The following is an 18337-nucleotide window of genomic DNA, read 5'->3' as shown; positions in this document are numbered from 1 at the left end:
TTGTAGGTGAGGGCAGGGGTGGGAACCCAGGCATGGGCTCTATTACATCAGGTATGGAGATCATGGGGTGGAAGTGCTGGAAGATAATTTTCAGGAAAAGGTAAAATCATGATTCCTACAGATATAAAAATGAACACATGTTAAAGATTTTATTTAACTCATTCAGTGAGGGAACCAGGCAGATGTTAAAACTGGCTCAAAAGAGATTTCAAAGGACCTGTTTATTTATAGAGTTGTAAAATAGCTCAAAGACAGTGGAGACAGCCAGAATCAGAGAACCCAGCAGGTTCTGCTGTAGATAAAAACAGTTTTCTACTGAAACACAGATTGTTTTTCTGTAGAAGGTCAAGCAGTGGCAGCAAGACATAGCACATCATCAAAACCAGAACCTAAAAGGCTGACAGGGAGGTGAGCAATTGAGACGAAGCAAGTCATGTCTGGGAAAGTGAGGAGGAGACCCAGGAAAGAACATCACCTTGATGGGGGTGGAGACAGGGAGACAAGCCCTGAGATGACAGATGAAGATGAAAAACTTAAAAAGAAAACATTTCTTATCGGAAAGTGGAATAGAGTCATTGTTTTGCATATTTATCTTCCATTTTTATCTTTGTCTAAATTTTGCAAATATTTTTTATTTAAAAATAAGGCTCACATTTATGGAGAGCTTCCAAAGCCCCCTAAGCTAAGGTGCCTGAGTGTGTTGCCCAGTGTCCAGCCGGGAGCATGTGGAGGAGCTGGGATGCTATGGTGATAGACAGACCTCAAAGCCCATCTTGTAACTACTCTGATCTATAATCACATGGGGGAAAAAAGCTTTGTATTTTTAAAAAAACAATGTGTATCCCGCAGCCAGTAATCAGTAGCATTTCTTTTAATAGACACCTGAACTCTCAGCTGACAAAGAATTCACCAGGGCAACATGTACTGACTCATGTACCAGCCCCATCCTGGATCAAGAGGACAGCTGGAGGGACAGTGCCTCCCCAGATGCAGGGGAAGGCCTGGGTCTCAGGCCAGAGTCTTCCCAAAAGGCCATCAGAGAGGCACAATGGGGCCAAAACAGAGAGAGACCTTGGGCCAGTTCCTTGACACATTCTCCTGAGTCCCACCCTCATTTATGCAAACTTCACCAAGAAAGGGATGAATCAACATTGGCGACCTCTTTGGAAAAGGATGTGAGGCAAAACTGCTATTCAGTTTGTGATATGATGAGACTTGGAAGGTAAGAATCACCACATTTGCAGACATTTTGTAAACTGTGTGCATCTCATTGCTAGGAAATTGTAATCAAGCCATCAATAACTATGCTTGGATGATTTTGTGCCCAGCACTGTTCCAGGCATTTAGAAGAGAGGTTGCAACAAGAGAAGCATAAGGTCTGGTGCTGCTGTGACCACCTGTGAGCTTTTGGGAAAGCAAACCCTACCCAGACCACAATTGTCCCCAATATGTCTTGGAAGCTATAGGTGGCAGGCCTCAGGTTTTCTCCTGGCACACAAACCTTTCTCTTGTATCTTCCATGGCCTGTTAAAGCTTTGTAGTAAGAAGGAAGTTCCTACATGCATCCTCGTTTCTATTGCTAGTATAATGCTTTATTATCAACATCAGCTTTTTTTTTTTTTTTTTAAAGATGGGGTCTTACTATGTTGCCCAGGCTGAATTCAAAATCCTGGGCTCAAGTGATCCTCCCACCTCAGCCGGTCAATAGCTGAGTCTACAGGCACCAGCCATCATGCCTGGCTACACCAGCTTTTGTTTTCTGAACACATCTATATCTTCAAGACCACCCTGCAACATTCATTTTCACAGTGATTTTAAATTTAGTCTGCATTTTTGTGTCCATCCATCTGTAAGTATTTCCGATTCTCAGTCCTATGCTGAGGGAACACATAGTCTTTGATTCAGTTTGACAAGTACTTATTACACAAGGTGCTTGGAAACCTGTTGGGAGCAGACAGAGGGCTGCACATGTAGGGTAAGACCTGCTTCTAGCATTTGCCAGCCAGAGGCATGGGCACAAAGCAGGTAAATAACAAGGGGCAATTGTTTGTGTTTGACACTCTGTAAACCCACTGAGGTTAAATGGCTCTCATTTGGTAGCCATCCTAGAAGACTGTCAAAGGTAGATCCATAGGAAATGATAGTCTCTGTGAAGTGTGAAGCAGTCGTGTAATACCGTTGGACCCGATGAGAGCTGTGACAAGCAGGAGCCAGGCATGCATTCCCTAAAAGTACCCTGCTACAATTTTTTGAAGAATGCTGTGTCAGCCAAACAAAAGCTAACTGGTTTGCAAAGTAGAACAGGGTGAACAAGCACATTCATCAATGATATTTACTTTCGTTGTCTGATAATGTATAACATAAGTGTATTTATAGTTCTTTACAATTGCAGTCTAGGCAGTAATTGACATACTTGATAAAATAATAAAGAAAGTAACCTACAGAGACTTGTCCAAGGACAACTATTACCATGATCTTAAAGGACATATTAAAGGAACGGTACTTTCCTGTAGGGAGGAGGCACTTGTTTGGATATTGCAAGGTTTTGCTGCCAGATAGCTTGGGATAATGAACAGGGACCCTGAGAGCTGAATTATAAAGTGACCCTGGGTATAGGTACAAGCTGGGAATTTGACTTGCCAAGTGCCTTTAATTTAATATAGCCAATAGTTATTTAAAATGGTATTTTAAACTATTAGTATAGGCAGTCACTGTTTCATTCATTAAACTACAGAAAATCAGCCTGTTCAATATAAAAATGATCTAGTCTAGCCTCAAACTCCATGCTGGAATCTGCTCCATAACATTCCTGAAGAAGGGGTCCCAGCTTTTGCTGGAATATCTGCAGGGATGCGGAACTTGCTACCTCTTGAATGACCCATTTTATCATCATCTAGTTACTGATCAGAAGGTTCTTCCTTATATTAAGGTGAAATCTTTATGCTGTTATGCTGTTCTTATGGGGCCAGCATTTAAAGTTACACATTTTGCATACAGCTTGGCTCATAAATTCAAGCCTCCTAACTTCATCTGAAGCTCAACCAAAGAAAAAGTGATTTGCTCCCACATCTTCCACATCTTTATGCCTCTTTATGTCTTCTACTTCCAAGTCCGGATACCTATTTCTGCCTATCTGTTAGCATTTGCTGTTTTGTTTTTTTTTTTTTGCATCAAACATCACATTATTCTGTTTTTCTGAACCAAATTAAATTTGGCTTAGTGGCCCTATTTGCAAGGGTATACCAGATGTCCAAAATCTGTCATTCTTGGAGGGACTGCTCCTTTTAGAGCCACACGAGAGTCCCAAGGGCTTGTCCAGAGCATTCCAGGGGAGTCTCCTATCTTCAGTCTGTTGTGAACGCCCATCAACCATCATACTCACTGCCGGGCCCACATGGTCCATGTACCCATGGATGAACTGTGGGCAGGCAGCTTTACTGTTCTCAGTATCCTGGCTCTCTCAATGGCCAACCGCTCCCCCTTTTTCTCTTGCCTCCCTGTGGTGGTTCTGTTGATGAATGCTTTCTGCCTCCTCACATTTCCTGGCTTTATTTTTACTTCGTTTTCCCTCCCTCACTTAGGAACCTTTCCTCCCCTCTGAAAGAACTCAAACCAAGTCCACCTCTCCTCCAATAGGACGTCAGTTTGCATTTAATGCACACAGAGTGGCTGCCCCCTACAGGAAGAAAAGAGGGGCGCATGCCCAGCGACCCCTGGACACAGTTCCCCCAGCTCCTGGATAGGGTCTGAATCAGGATTCCAAAGTGGAATTGTGACTCTGCAGAAGCCTTAGAAGTGTTTGCAGCTCAGTTCTGAGGTGACTGTCGCAGGCCACTGCCTCTTAAGTGTCTGGCATCTGTGAGTTAAACTCTTCAACAAAAAGAGCATGGATTTCTGTATCCTATTATGTGGTTTCAGCGTTGCCACTTACTAGTATGCCTGGAGCGTTGCCTTCCCTAAGCTGGAGGCTTCCCAAATGTAAATGGGGACCATGACAGTTCCACAGGGTACTGTGCAGGTCAAAAGAAATAGCACGCTCAGGGTGCTGTCACAGTGCCTGGCATGCGGTAAGAACTCAATGCAAGTCTGTTTTCCTTCCCTTTCCTGAGCTATTTCCAGCTAAAGAACAGGTCCCTTCAATTGAAATTCCCAGCAAATTGCCGGAACTTACCATCTGCCAGGTGGCAACTTCCTACAGCCAGATGGCTGCCAGCACCACAGCAAACCCAAAGTGTTCATGGACAAGATTCGATTTCACTTTCTTTCCCTGTTCTCTTTTCTCACACTCTATATCTAGAGATTTTACCGTCTAGTAGTAGATCTTTATAAAAATATCTTGTAATAAAGCAGTACAGTACATTTTTATGAAGGAGAATTGGATTACATGCCTATCAGAGGGAAAGCTTGGCTGGAGTCATGTTTTTTATAAGGTTAGTTCCTAAAGGTAGGCAGAAGGCAACAATCACATCAAGTCTCATTACCCTTGAAACATCACTTTGGAAGGAGTGATGTTATTTGCCCCTTGGTGTGGGAGCAAATCACTTTTTGTTTGGTCGAGCCTCAGATGAAGTTAGGAGGCTTGCATTTATGGGCCATGCTGTATGCAAAATGTTTGTCTTTAAATGCTGGCCCAATAGAAACAGAGACAGATTGAGAGGATGAAAGATTTAGTTCTCCCATTCATGTGCACTTCAAGGCTTACACTCATCGGTTGGAAAGTTGGTCTTTGCAGAATGTTTAAGGTTATCTTTCTCTTTCTCTTTTTGCCTAGCACATATCATTAAACTCATGTAAGTAAAATGCACGTAAGTTCAACAAGCATCACTTTGTGAAAGTGATGGTATAAATCTTGATGGTCATTTATTTAAGAAAGCAAAATGAAGCAGGACTCCTGGAAATGAACCTAAAGTTATGATATACCTTCTGGGGAAGGGCACTGCCTGGAATAGCAAAAGATAATTAGGAGGCCAGAGATCTCATTCAACTGCAGGGCCAGGCCAGGTGTGATGTCAGAGTAGTTAGGGAGGGATGCAGTTGCCAGGTGAGGGAGATGTCATGCCTGCTCTTGGGTTGGAGTGTGGCTGAGGGGAGTGAGGGAGGCGGCAGAGCCTGGGCTGGATCCTGGGTGCTGCCTCTAGCAGGATTCTCTTTACACCTTACAGGCTCCCAGGGCTATCCTTGTGTATCCCCAGATACCCAGGGGTATCTGTCCACACTACTGTGACAAATCCTAAGTATTGTACTTCAGCTCAGATTTATCATCTGAGCTTCAAATCTGGCAGTCCGTTGAACTTGTTTACTTTGATGTCTTAGAGATACTGTAAATCCAACCTGCCAAAACTAAATGTAGTTGTCAGGAGCAGAGACCTGGGGCTCCCAGCTGTGTCATCAGGGCTAATGGAGACATCAATATGGGGCCTGATGTTGGAGAACTGGAGACATGAAGGGACACAAACCCCAAACTTTGTTGTGAGTTTAACCGTAAGTAAATAGGACAATTATAATACCTTCATATTTCAAGCCTGAAATGCCCAATCTGCTTCTATGAATTTCCTCCTGAAAGGCAGAGATGAATTTGGTGGCCCAAGTCTTTAAAGGACAGCTGTCCAGAAAAGTTGGGCACAGTGTCTTTTCTCAGTAAACATTCTGTAGCAAGCAGAGCCTTCAGAATGGTTTCACTGACTTCAGAGCTAAACTGGGATTCCTCTTAAAAATACCTACTGAAGAGTTTCAGGACTTGGTGGGGACCCTGGTTCTGGGGTCCTGCTGGTTTGTGTGGGAGACATGGCTGGCCAGGAAGCCCACGTGAAATCTCCAGATTCTCCTCTAGTTATCATCTGTCTATAAAAGCCTCCTTCTGTTGGACAGCTTGGTGGGCAGAGAGTGAGGGCAGGAAGAAGCTGAGGTCATTACACAGAATCAGGGGGTGAGCAGAGAGCCCCGTGTACTCCGACAGCATCAGGGTCTTGCTGAAAGTCCTGCTACATTAGCCATGAGCTGGCCGGCCTTGAACCCTGGGTGAAGAACTCCACCTCTTTACCCATCATGTTCACATGCAAAACATGAGGCTTGCTGTGAAAGAATGTCCCTATCTTAATGAAATTCTCCAAATTTCCAAGTCTTGCCCTTTCCGTGAAATAGGCATACAGGCTTCTGGTGCCTCTTTATTCCCTATTCACCCTTTCCCTATGTCCATAGTTGAGCCCCAGGTCAAATCTCCAAGGGCAGCCTGATGGCACGTGCAAAAGGATAGAAGGAAAGGCAGTCATTCTCCCAACTTGTGGTGGGATGATGGCCAAGATTTCACCCTTGGGACCACCAAGTCCCCCTGGACAAGTGGGGAGCAAATCGCTTTTTCTTTGGTTGAACCTCAGATGAAGCCTTGCCTCTTGCCTCTCAGGCTGATGGCTTCCCTAGGTCTCTGTCCAGGCAGAGCCAGTAGCTGGAGCTCCGAATCAAAACCAGAGGGCAAGGAGCTTATTAGAAGAGGTGGAGGGAGTCTACTGGTGGGAGGTGAGGTGTGGACACTGAGGCAGCTGCAGTGGCCAATGGACACATACAGCTGCCATCTTCCACTCCTCAACAAGGCTTAGTGAGCTCAGAACGGAGGGAAGGGGGTGCTGCTTGAGGTGGTGGGGACAGTGGTGAGCCTAGGCCTGGTTAATAGGCTAGATTTCCCATTCTTTGATAAAACTTCTTGAATGTTTCTTTCCCATGTTTATAAGAAAACACAGTTTCTACATGATTTAGCCAAGCTTAAAGTCAATTTTCCCTGCAAATGCTCAAGAATTAAAAATGTCTTTTGACAGTGAGTGTTCCTCTTCAGTCTTTGTAGAATAATTTCTTTTTTATACACTTGAGTGTGCATATATTTACATGAAATTCACTATTTCACATACCTTGTAGCTCTCATGAGTGGAAATAATGTCTCTTTCACAGTGAAGCTCAGTTTGGGACAGATGCTTCCGGCTCTACTGGGGAGGAGGACGTGCTCTCTGGGTATCTAAGGGTTTGTAGCTATTGGGGTGCACCAGAGCCAATTTTAAGAGAAAGAGGCAATGCAGGAAAGGAGAAGGAGAGCAGCAGCACATAACAAAGCCAACCCATTGATTTGGGTGGGGGTAAGGAGGCTGAGAAATGAGGATCCATGTATTTGGTAAAAAGCTAAATCTTTGTGCTTTTCTCTTAGATATTCCTTCTCATCTCCTCTAACCAGACTTTCGACAGATATTTTCTGAGCACCTTCTCTGCATGTCTGCAGTGCTGTGTAAAATGCCCTACCTTTGCATGGACTATTCTTTCTAATCAAGAGGCGTGTGTGGCGAACTTGGGGCAGCCCCTGGAAGTCTTGTTCTTTGACCATTACGTCTGCGGCTGCATCACCAGATAATGAGCTTCACCACTCGTCTGCCTCCTGTGTCCTTCCGCGGGGAGTAAATGTCACTTCAGCTTGCCGCCTCTCTAAATAGGCAAATTTTCAGTGCTCAGAAAAGGACCTGATCTTTGCACAAAGTGCTTTGATGGTTGCCTGCTTGAGTCACTCCCAATCCTTTCCTGAAGCCCTTTCTTTATAATTCTTCTGTTGAAATAGCCATCATATTCACAGTACTAATCACAGCACCTCACATTTACTAAAAACTTACCCCATACCAGGAACCCAGAGTTGGGGGGGCTGTGTCAGAATTATGTAATTTACGTGTCCCAATAATCCTAGATGCTTCTTGACCATCTAGTTTTGTCAAATGAGAAAACTGAGGTTCCAAAGAAGTCAATAAACTTGTCCAAAGTCTGACCGACTCTGCTTGCCATGTGACGAGTCTGTCTTAGAACTGGGTCATTGCCCTGCTTGCAATGCTGTGCCCTCTGACAAGCCCCCCCCTCCAACCCCCCTGTTCTCCTGAGCTCGGTAAGGTGCTTCAGCTGCCTCTATCATAGCACTTCCTACATGGACTGTAACATTTCTTTACTGCTCCAACTTCTCATTAAACTGGGGGCTCCTCAAAGCCAGGGTTGGTGCCTTATAAGTTTCTTGCTTCCTGGTGCCCAGAGCAGCCTCTGGCATGAGCTGTTTGAACACTGGCTGAGTCTCATGGGCCTGCATCATGCAGAGTATTCTAAAAGGCAAGGGGAAGGTGGGGTGAGGAATTTTTTTTATCAAGGCTGGAAGAAACATGGGCTTCTGTTTTCTAGTCCTGAATTGGATGGGGAGGATGGGGAAGGTGACATGTACCATCCATGTGGAGCCCCTTCTCCCACCTCGGAGGATGAAGAGTATCTTACCATCAACTCTACATGCCAAGGCCAGCTACCCTGTGAAGAATGTTTGGAGGCAGATTCTGGGACCATTCCCTTGCCACAGTTCTGCTCTTGGGGCACTGTCCCAGAGTCTTTGCCTCCAGAAGAGTCCCCAGAGAGTGGGAGTGAATGGGAAGACCTGGAGGAGCCTGTGGCCCTGGAATACGGTGCCCTCAGGTGGGTATCACTCTGGCTGGGTGGACTGGGGCTGAGCTCTGACCAGAGCAGGGCTCAGTGCTATCAAGCCACTTCAAGTGGGGGTGGGGGATGGTCTGTGGGCATTGCCCAGTTTCCCCTGCATCTTCTTTGGGGGTCATGTGTCATTGTAATGGCCATTTTCACAGAACACTTACCATGGCCCTTGCACCATGACAACGACCTACAACATGGGGACTGTCATCACCCCCATTTCACACATGACACATTTGGGGCTTTCCCAAGGTTATCCAATAAGTAAGTGACAGAACTAGAATTCAAACCTGATCGGTTCCCCACTCCACGGCCCACCTGTCGAGCACCCATCTGTTCTGCCTCCTATGTACAGGAGTGTGCATCTCTCTCCTCAGGTCTCTCTCTTTTGGGGGTCTGAATGTCTAGTGCTGATTCCTGTTTTGCCTGCTCCTACCTGCCCCTCTGCTGGATGTACTGCAGAGAAGAGTCTTGGTGTCCTGTCATAGGGCCCATCTTGTTGGACTGCTGTGGCTGAGTATAGACCAGCATCAGGAAAGTCTCACTGTTAATGCAAGGAGCCACCAGAAGCTGACCTGGTCACCAGGCAGGGTCAGAACATATTGATGAGGACACAGAAAGAGTAAGGGCAACAGAAACTGTCACACTGGGAGGAAGGGAGGTTAAATTCTGGGCAGGTCTGTAACCACCCAACATTCTGTTAAAGTACTTACAGTGTATATTTAAAAATGCTGAATGTTCCAAAAACTTTCACATAAACACAGTTTCAAGGTCCACTGAAACTTAACGAGACGACAGTTTGAGAAGTTTCAAGTATAATTGAAACCCACTCCTTAACTTTCCTCCTATTGTGTCCCAGCTCCATTTTCCTGGCTGTACATAAGGAAGCTCAGCCACCACAAATGATTGAGCTGGAGCCTCAGAGGACAGTGGTGGGCCAGCTGATAAGGAGAGTGGATATTTGAAATTAAAATATAACAAAAGGGCTGGTTCTTATCTGAAATAGGAAGCAACAAGTTAATAGAGTGGAAGATTCAGAGGCTTTGAAGACTGTGCATGTTCATTTATGGGGAAGTACAACACTTTACAGCATTGGGAGTGTACGTTATGGATTCACAGAAGTGTGGGCAAGCAGGAAGCAGCTTATATGCAGGGGGCAGTCTTCTTGGAGCTGGCTCCGCAGGGCTGGGAAACAGAAAGAAGAAGGCTGAGCAATTGGTGGGGACCACAAGGGCCAGTCCACTGAGATCTGCAGTGTGTCTGAGCCAGCTGGGAAGAGAAAGGCAGAAGGTGTGGCATTGTGGTTGGGGGAGCTCAGATTTGAAGCCTGGCCCTGCCACTCACTGGCTGGGAGACCTGCAGCACATGACTTTTAAACCATTCAATATGCAGCTGACTGCCAGATAACCAAACCCACTTCATGTGGTTATGACAACGCCAGATGTGTAGTGGTAAGCGCTTAAAAAACATTAGCTATTTTTATCATCAATCACAAAGGAGAGAATTACTCCAGTGAGAGGATATAAGCTTTTTAATGCATTCAATCCTGTTGGGTTTTTTCCATGTAGTCAAAGAAACTAGACAGTTGGACTTGTGCCCTAACATGTGGTATGGGTCTGGGTGGGGAGAAGCACTCACCTATGGCAAGGGTGCCAGGCTCTACCATGCCCTCATCTATGTATGGACTGTAGCATGGGCTGTGCTCAGGGTGAGTCCTGTTAGAATCACTGATCCTGCACAAAAAGGAGAACAGGTCTCACCCTCCCCTGCAGACAGAGGATGGGTGTGCCAACATGAGTGCCCAAGGCATGAGTTCTTAGTTTGGCTCCATGCAGCAGCCCACAGGTGTTCTTCATGGCATCTATGGGCTATTGCACCTAGAATGTTGACTTGTGTGCTTCTTTTGGGAAATACAGGTCTTAACAGCCTTTAAATTCTCCAAAGTGTCTATAACCCCTATAAGCTGAACCCCCTCCACTGTATATATTATCTCATTTATAAAGAGGACTTTGCCTACAGAGCAGTGCAGCCTTTAAACCTAATCACCAATTATTTCGTTTGGTCCTTTTAGACATTAAGACAGTCATAGTGCGTAAGATAGTTTCTACATGTGATTTAACTTAATCCTTATGTCAGTTTTGAGTGATATTCTTATTTCTGTTTTTAAAGGGGGCTTAGGGCCGGGTGCGGTGGCTCACGCCTGTAATCCCAGCACTTTGGGAGGCTGAGGTGGGTGGATCACGAGGTCAGGAGATCGAGACCATCCTGGCTAACACGGTGAAACCCCGTCTCTACTAAAAATACAAAAAATTAGCTGGGCGTGGTGGTGGGTGCCTGTAGTCCCAGCTACTTGGGAGGCTGAGGCAGGAGAATGGCGTGAACCAAGGAGGCAGAGCTTGCAGTGAGCCAAGATAGTGCCACTACACTCCGGCCTGGGCAAAAGAGCGAGACTCTGTCTCAAAAAAAAAAAAAAAAAAAAATTAAGGGGGCTTAGAAGATTTAATTTCCTGAGCTCATACAGGTAGGACGGGTGGATTCACACTACATCTGTCTGCTTCTACTTTTGGTGGCTTTTCACATTTCCCCTAGAATGTGTCTTTCATGTGAATTTGTGTAACACAGGTCTTTCCATAAAGTGGCATGAGTCCTACTTTTCCTTCACAAAATATTTCTCTTTTATGAGGCTAAGGAAAACTCCCTTGCTCAGTGGGATTAAGAAGAGGATGGAACTGTTCTGTTTAGGGAAGGCTACTGGCAAAATGACGAGGTCACCCATTAAAAGCTGCTTATTGTTTTAGATAAACACAGAGAACAGCCGTCTTCCGAGGCAGAGACTGAGGGTTTCTGCATGGAGGTCCTTTGGACAGAAGAGCCCTCAGGTGACCTTGGTCCAAAGAGTGTACCCACCAGCTCTGCCACTGGGAAAGAAACCTGTAGGCTCCTGCAAAGGTGACCTGGGATGAAGGGCCTGGCCCAGTTGTTAAGAGCTCACTTCAAGAAGAGCATGCTTGTCAATTCCAAGACTCATTTTGAATCATGGCTGTTGCCTCTCTTCAGTTCTGGGGTTTACGTCCAGCAAAGCTTTGCGTGTGTGTGTGTGTGTGTGTGTGTGTGTGTGCGCGTGTGGGAAGGGGAGGTGGTGAGAAGGGGGTGGGGGCTTCCCTTTGTGAAAGGAATTGAGAACCAATCTCCTCCTCCAAGATACCCCAGGCAGGGTGAAGTCTTGCTGCAGCACTGGCACACACTCTCCGGGACAGATACAGTGTTGCAGGGTGCACTTCATAGTTCACCTTGGAACAAAGGATTTTTATGGTTATCACAGTGGAAGGACTCTGTTAAGGGGCTTGGCTCCAAGGTTATGGGTGTAATATGTTTTGATATCTTTCTGTATCTTTTCTATACAACTCCACATAGCTACACATTCTTTTAAAAGGACTTTCCTTTTGGACTTTATACCTGATTCTACAAAGCATATGAAGGAAAAATAAGATGGGGATATCTAGTAAAGAAAGCAGAGTGATGTGTTAGATCCAGCATTACCCCATATTAGGACAAAGAACTAAAGACACATGGATTAGCAAATGCACAAAAGAAACACTGGGGGACCACAGGCAGGCCCAGGAGCATACCTGGTACTGTGTAACAGAGAAAGCAGGGCAAAGTTGGGGTCTCAGCATAGGGGAAGGGGAGACAACTTCATTGATACAACTGGGAGAGCTGGAAAAATGATTCAGTTTCAAAGCCCACTTCATCTACTAGAATCACATAAAACACACACACACACACACACACACACACACACACACACACATCAGAGAAAGACTGGTAGGAAACAGGCTCTCGTTTTATCAGATCTGCAGAGGAATGATCACTCTTCCAGCTTACTGCAGTAGACCAAAAGTATAACAACAGAAAACCTACAAAGCTGACAATATTGAAAAAGTTTAAACTTCCATACAATAATAATGACAAAACTCATGTAAAAAGAATAGCAATGGGTTGGGAAAGCATTTACATAATTGTGAACAAAGATTAATATTTTTAATATTTAGAAAGCCCATTTTAATTTATAATAGATCAATACAGGATTTCAATAGACAAAATATACGATAAAATACAAATGGCCAACAAACACACAAAATATTCTAACCAAAACAATGTCAATATACTGATTTGCATTCATTACATTCATAAAATTTAAAAAAACTGTCCAATGCTGGCAAAATTTTGCTGAAGCTGGCATATTCAGAAATATCAAAAGCTATAAAAATGGGTATACCCACTGACCCAACAATGAAATCCCTGAGAATTATCCCACAGAAATAATCCAGAATAAGAAAAAAATCAATTTATTTAAAAATGTTCACTGTAGTGCTCTTGATAAAAACAACAAATTGGAATTGGCTGAAATGCATTAGAATAATGATAACATTAGAGAAAATGATGGTACAATAGCATAATAGAATACTGCACTGCCAAGAAAGTAATATAACTACGAAGAACTCGCAACTTAGTAAAGTGTTTGATATAATAACTCAGAATTACATGCTGGTTACAACTATGGAATGCCTCGCAGGCACAAGGAGAAGCACTGTGAACAGAGGGGAGGCTCAGCAATGGAACAGAAATTGACCAAAGTTTGGGTGATGGGATTAGGAGAATACACTTTATTTTGTTAAAAATTACCTTTATATATCTATTACTTATATAATAAATTTTACATTGAAAATAAAGAGACTGAAACTGCAAAATAAGAGAAGGAAAGCAACAATAACCAACCAAACAAAAACAAAGACTAAGGTTAAAAAAGCCTGTGCTCTAAAATCTAATTCATGAACTATCCTCTATGTGCTTTTGTTTCTAATTTTTCTGTTCTCCTTATGACAGAAAAATCTTATGGGTCATTTGGCTTCTTCTGCTATTAATGAAAAAGATGTTTCCAGGGATCTGAACAGCCTTGTTCTAAATTCTCTCAGAGCTGAGGCCAGCTCCCCTGGTGCATCATTACAGTTTCACAGGCCTCAAGGTTAGGGAACTAATCAAGTATGCAATGAAGTGATTAAATAACAGTATTTACAATTTTGGAACTGCTCACATTCTGCTGAACATTGGTTTCTTATTTCCTCTTTGGAAAAGAAATTGGTGGATACAGGCTCAAAATACATCTGGTCCTCCTCCTTGTAGGAAAGGACCACCCTTGACTCCCAGGCTGCTATACTCATTTTGAGCCATATATCAGGAAGAACATGTTAATTTGTCTTAGGTGGACTCAATTGCAGCTACCACTTGCTTTGTTTCAGGGCAAATGTCAGAAAGAACAGCTAATTCCTAGGAGACTCAGCTCAGCGCCTGCACACTGCTTCCATTGTTGGCTGCTACATGCTACAAACCTGGCTGTGCTTGAGGATCAACTATAGCAGGTGTTCAAAATACAGATTCACTGGCCTCATCCCTGGAGATTCTGAATCAGTAGGGCTGAGATGAAGCCCAGAAATCTGTACTTTTACCAAGCTCAGCAGATGGTTGTTTCTGTGGCCAGATTTAAGGACAACTGATCCAAACTCTTCAAGACTTCACTTGGCCTTCCCATCCTTCCTCCCTGCCATAAATATTTATGAAGCTCCTATTATGTGCCAGCACACCGTTGTTATGAGGTTGCTAAAGCATATACATATTCAGCACTAAATTGTAGTGCAAAAGTGGGCTTCCAAACTCAACATAGTAAAGGCATCAATTCTCCCCAAGTTAATTTTATAGGTCCAATGCAATTCTTACCAAAATCCTAGCAAGGTATTTTGTAATCATAGATGAGTTTATTCTGAAATTAATTTTATAAATTTTATTGTATATTCATAATGTAATTTACATTATACAAATAAAAATATCTTCTGAAACTTATTTGAAAATGCACAAGCACTAGAATAGCTATAATCTTCAAAAAGTAGAGTGGAGTGGGAGGAATCACTGTAATTAATATTAAGGCTTACTATATAGCTACAGTAATAGTGAGACAGAAAGATGGACACATAGATCAATGGAACAGAATAGATAATCCAGAAATAGACCCACACAAATATTCCCAACTGATATTTGACAAAATGCAGGAGAAATTCAATGAGGAAAGAATTGCTTTTTCAATAAATGGTGCTGGAACAATAGGACATCCGTAGACGAAAAAAAAAAAAAAAGATCATTGACATTAAACCTCACACCTTGTACAAAAATGAACTCCATATGGATCCTGGACTTACATGTCAATGCAAAACTATATGATTTTTAGGGAAAAAAAGGGGAAGAAAATCATTGGGATCTAAGGCTAGGCAAAGAGTTCTCAGACTTGACACCAAAAGCATGATCTGTAAAAAGAAAAGGAAAACTTGACAAATTGTTTTTTGTTTATTCTTTTTCTCTGTAAAAAGTCTCTGTTAAGAGGATAAAAGATCCAAGCAACAAATGAGGAGGAAGTATCTGGAACAAAGGACTAGTATTTAGAATACATAAAGAACTCACAAAACTCAACCTTGACAAAAGAAAAAAATCCCATTAGAAAATAAGAAAAATACATGAATGGATATTTCACTGAAGATAATATACAGATGGCAAATAAGCACATGAAAAGATGCTCAACTTCAATTAGCCACTGGGGAAATGCAAACTAAACTACAATAAGATATCTCCACATATGTATCAGGATGGTCAAATAAAAAATAAGGACAGCACCTAATGCTGCTGAGGACATGGAGAAAGGGGATTGCTCATACATTGCTCATGGGAATGTAAAATAGTGTATACATTGTGGAAAATGGTTTGATTGGGTCTTACGAAACTAAACACATGATCACCACAAGACCCAGCAATTGCACCTTGGGTATTTATCCTAGAGAAATTAAGATTTGTGTTTATACAAAAACCTTTACAAAAATATTCATAGCAACTTAACTTGTAATGACCCCAAATGAGAAAGAACCCAGATATCCTTCAAATAAGTGAATGGCTAAGTAACATGTGGTAATCCATATCAAAAGAAATAACTATTGATACTCACAACAACTTCTATGAAACTCCAGAGAGTTATGTGGAATGAGAAAATGCCAATCCCCAAAGGTAGTACAAGTATGATTCAATTTATAGAACATTCTTAAAATGACAAAATTATGGAAATGGAGAATGGATTAGTGGTTACAAGAAGTTAAGGAGAGGTGGGGGAGAAGGGAAGGCCCAATTGGCTTTAAGGCAACCCTTCTTGCTAGGGACAGAAGTCATAGTTAAATTTAAGCCAGTGAAACACACAAATATTTCATAGGGACTTTTAGAAAAGTGCCCACACATCTTTAGGGAAAATTTCCAGAAGCAATTATTTATCTACCCCACTGTATAGCTTCTGACAGCCTTTCCATGACCTTAAAAGGGATCTGTTTTCAAAGGAAGCCAAGCGAAATCAACACTCTGGATGCCAGAGCAGGAAGAATGGCGAGAGCTGGGGTCCCAGTTGTTATAACTGAATCAACCAACTGAACCCTGTCATGCAGCGGGACTTGGAGCTCCTGTGGCAATCAGTCTATGCATGCTTAAGCCAGCTTAAGTTGCTCTGCCTGTTTCTTGCAAATGAAAACTTTCTTACACAAGACATTATCAACCATCTTTCCTCAAATTTTGTCCTTGGAGCCCTCTCTGTCTATAACTCGAAGATAGAGACATTTATCAATCCTGATCTTTGGGATTTCTGTTTCCCAAGTGGTTTTCCTTCACTGGACTTTTCAGATTTCCTTTTACCATTTTGAAATAATTTTAAAGTGAAAAGCTCTGGCCAGGCACAGTGGCTCATGCCTGCAATCCCAGCACTTTAGGAGGCCAAGGTGGGTGGATCACCTGAGGTCAGGAGTTCGAGAGCAGCCTGGCCAACATGGTGAAACCCCATCTCTACTAAAAATACAAAAATTAGCCAGACATGATGGTGGGCACCTGTAATTCCAGCTACTCGGGAGGCTGAGGCGGGAGAATCGCTTGAACCCGGGAGGCGGAGGTTGCAGTGAGCTGAGATCACACCATTGCACTCCAGCCTGAGCAACAAGAGCAAAACTCTGTCTCAAAAATAAATAAATAAGTCTCCATGCTTAGCAGTGTTACTGTAGACAGTATGCTTTTTCTAAAGTACTTGCCAGTGCGAATCTGGTAGTCTTGACCACAGCTGTGGGTGGAGGCTGCTCTTCCTAGAAGAGTTTTGTCAGAACCTGCCAGCCTTCAAGCCCTGCACCAGGCTCTTTGTGTTGTAGCCCATGTAACCCTCACCCTACACCTGTGGAGTAGGCATCTGTGGTAGTCACACAGGACCCCTTTGTGGTGGAGCAGGGCCATGTGATTTCCAACCACGGAGCTGTGAGGAGAGGCATGGATTGCCAATTCCATGCCGGTGTATTTAATTGCAGGTGGAGGACCCACCAGAGTGCTCCTTCCATCTGTCACCAAGATCCTAATGTGATCACAGACAGTGGGCATGCCATCAGCCTGTGTGCTAAGTCAGGGAGCAGGGAGCAGAGTGGCCAGCTGACCCTCACTGCATATGCACTGAGAGCAAGAAGGAAACCTTTACTGATACAGGTGGCTAAGATTCAGGGTTTATCTATTACAGCAGCATAATCTAGTTTATTCTGACTCGTACACTGCAAGGGTCATTTTTATAGATGAGGAAATTGAGACCCAGAGAAGTTCAATAATTTGTCTGAGGCCACAAGTAGATAAAGGCACTGAAATAAAACCCAGGCCTATGCCCTTCTCACTCAATCATGCTGCCCACCTAAGGACCTGGCAAGCTGTTTTGTATTCTTTTATGATGTGGTCAGTCAGGTGTGGCCACAAGAAGAGACCCAGGACAGGCTCAGGAAAATAAAGTTTATGATACACACAGGTCCTAGAAACAGGAGGCATTCCATGCCACTCCACATGGGAAAGACATCAGGGTGGTCAGGAGGCAGAAGACAGGTGAGGGGGCCACCTAAGCCATAGCTTTTACCGGGTTTCCATGGGAAAGGCAAGGCAAGGCAGGGTGAACAGCTTAGGACTAGCTAGTTTGAATCATTCCAGCAGGCTTTGGCTCTAGGCACAGTTTCTAGTTGTCTTGTACCTGGCCCTGGGATGATTAAGGAGAGGAATATGGTCTCTGGAGCGTAGGGCCAGATAGAGATGTAGCTCTGTGCTGGTTAGTTTGTATATCAAATGCATGCTCCTGTCTTCAGTCTCCTGGCCACCCTGGTGTCTTCCCCATGTGGTCCTGTGTGGCCTGCTGTGCCTGCTGTCTCTAGGACCCAAGAGTATAATAGATTTTGTGTTCCTGAGCACTAAGTCTCCCCTTGTGGCCTCACCTGATTGATGAACTCATAAAAGAATACAAAACCCAAACCAAGAAGAATGTCTGGCTCTCAAGACCGAATTAGAAACCACCTTGAGAAATGAGAAAAAAAGGTGAGAAATTTTTTTACTTTGAATGGAAGATTCTCTGAACATTGCTTATTAACCTACTTAGTGCACACCAAAGAGGTCTCCACTTTCATCATGCCTCTCCACCCAGCATGCTCAGAGGCAAATAAGACCAGGTACTCTCCTGCTGAATATCGTTCACCTGCAATCCTATGGGATAAAGTTCAAATTTCTTAGCATGGCATGTGAAACTCTCCAGTATCTGGCTATAACCTAGTTCTCCAATTCCAATCCCAGCTCTTGGACCATCTCCAAACTCTCTCTTGCAGTCATTTGGAGCTCCTGGTAGGTAGCTAGTCAGGCAGGAGCAGAGCAGGAGAGGGCTACCCCCACCAACAAGAAATGTCAGGCAACCATCAGGTGATGGTCAGGCAATTGT

The 18337-nt window shown here is 43.7% G+C and overlaps 1 protein-coding gene across 10 annotated transcripts in view; it reads left to right on the top strand.

Moving 5' to 3' along the window:
• Nucleotides 1–17096, top strand: part of FRMPD2 (FERM and PDZ domain containing 2) — a 127302-nt gene extending 110206 nt beyond the window's left edge. For 4 of the 10 annotated variants that reach the window (XM_003809043.6, XM_024927474.3, XM_055092760.1 and 1 more), the window contains 2 exons: nucleotides 879–1222; nucleotides 7190–7797. In XM_003809043.6, coding sequence (XP_003809091.2) covers nucleotides 879–1222; nucleotides 7190–7238 — 393 coding nt within the window. In that variant the 3' untranslated portion in view covers nucleotides 7239–7797. The other 6 variants (XM_063607368.1, XM_034930520.3, XR_010113176.1 and 3 more) reach the window with 5 other exon arrangements.
• Nucleotides 17097–18337: the final 1241 nt, after the last annotated feature.

Source organism: Pan paniscus, chromosome 8 (assembly GCF_029289425.2).
Source record: "Pan paniscus chromosome 8, NHGRI_mPanPan1-v2.0_pri, whole genome shotgun sequence".
Taxonomy (NCBI): Eukaryota; Metazoa; Chordata; class Mammalia; order Primates; family Hominidae; genus Pan; species Pan paniscus.
This window is presented reverse-complemented; position numbering and strand designations above follow the sequence as displayed.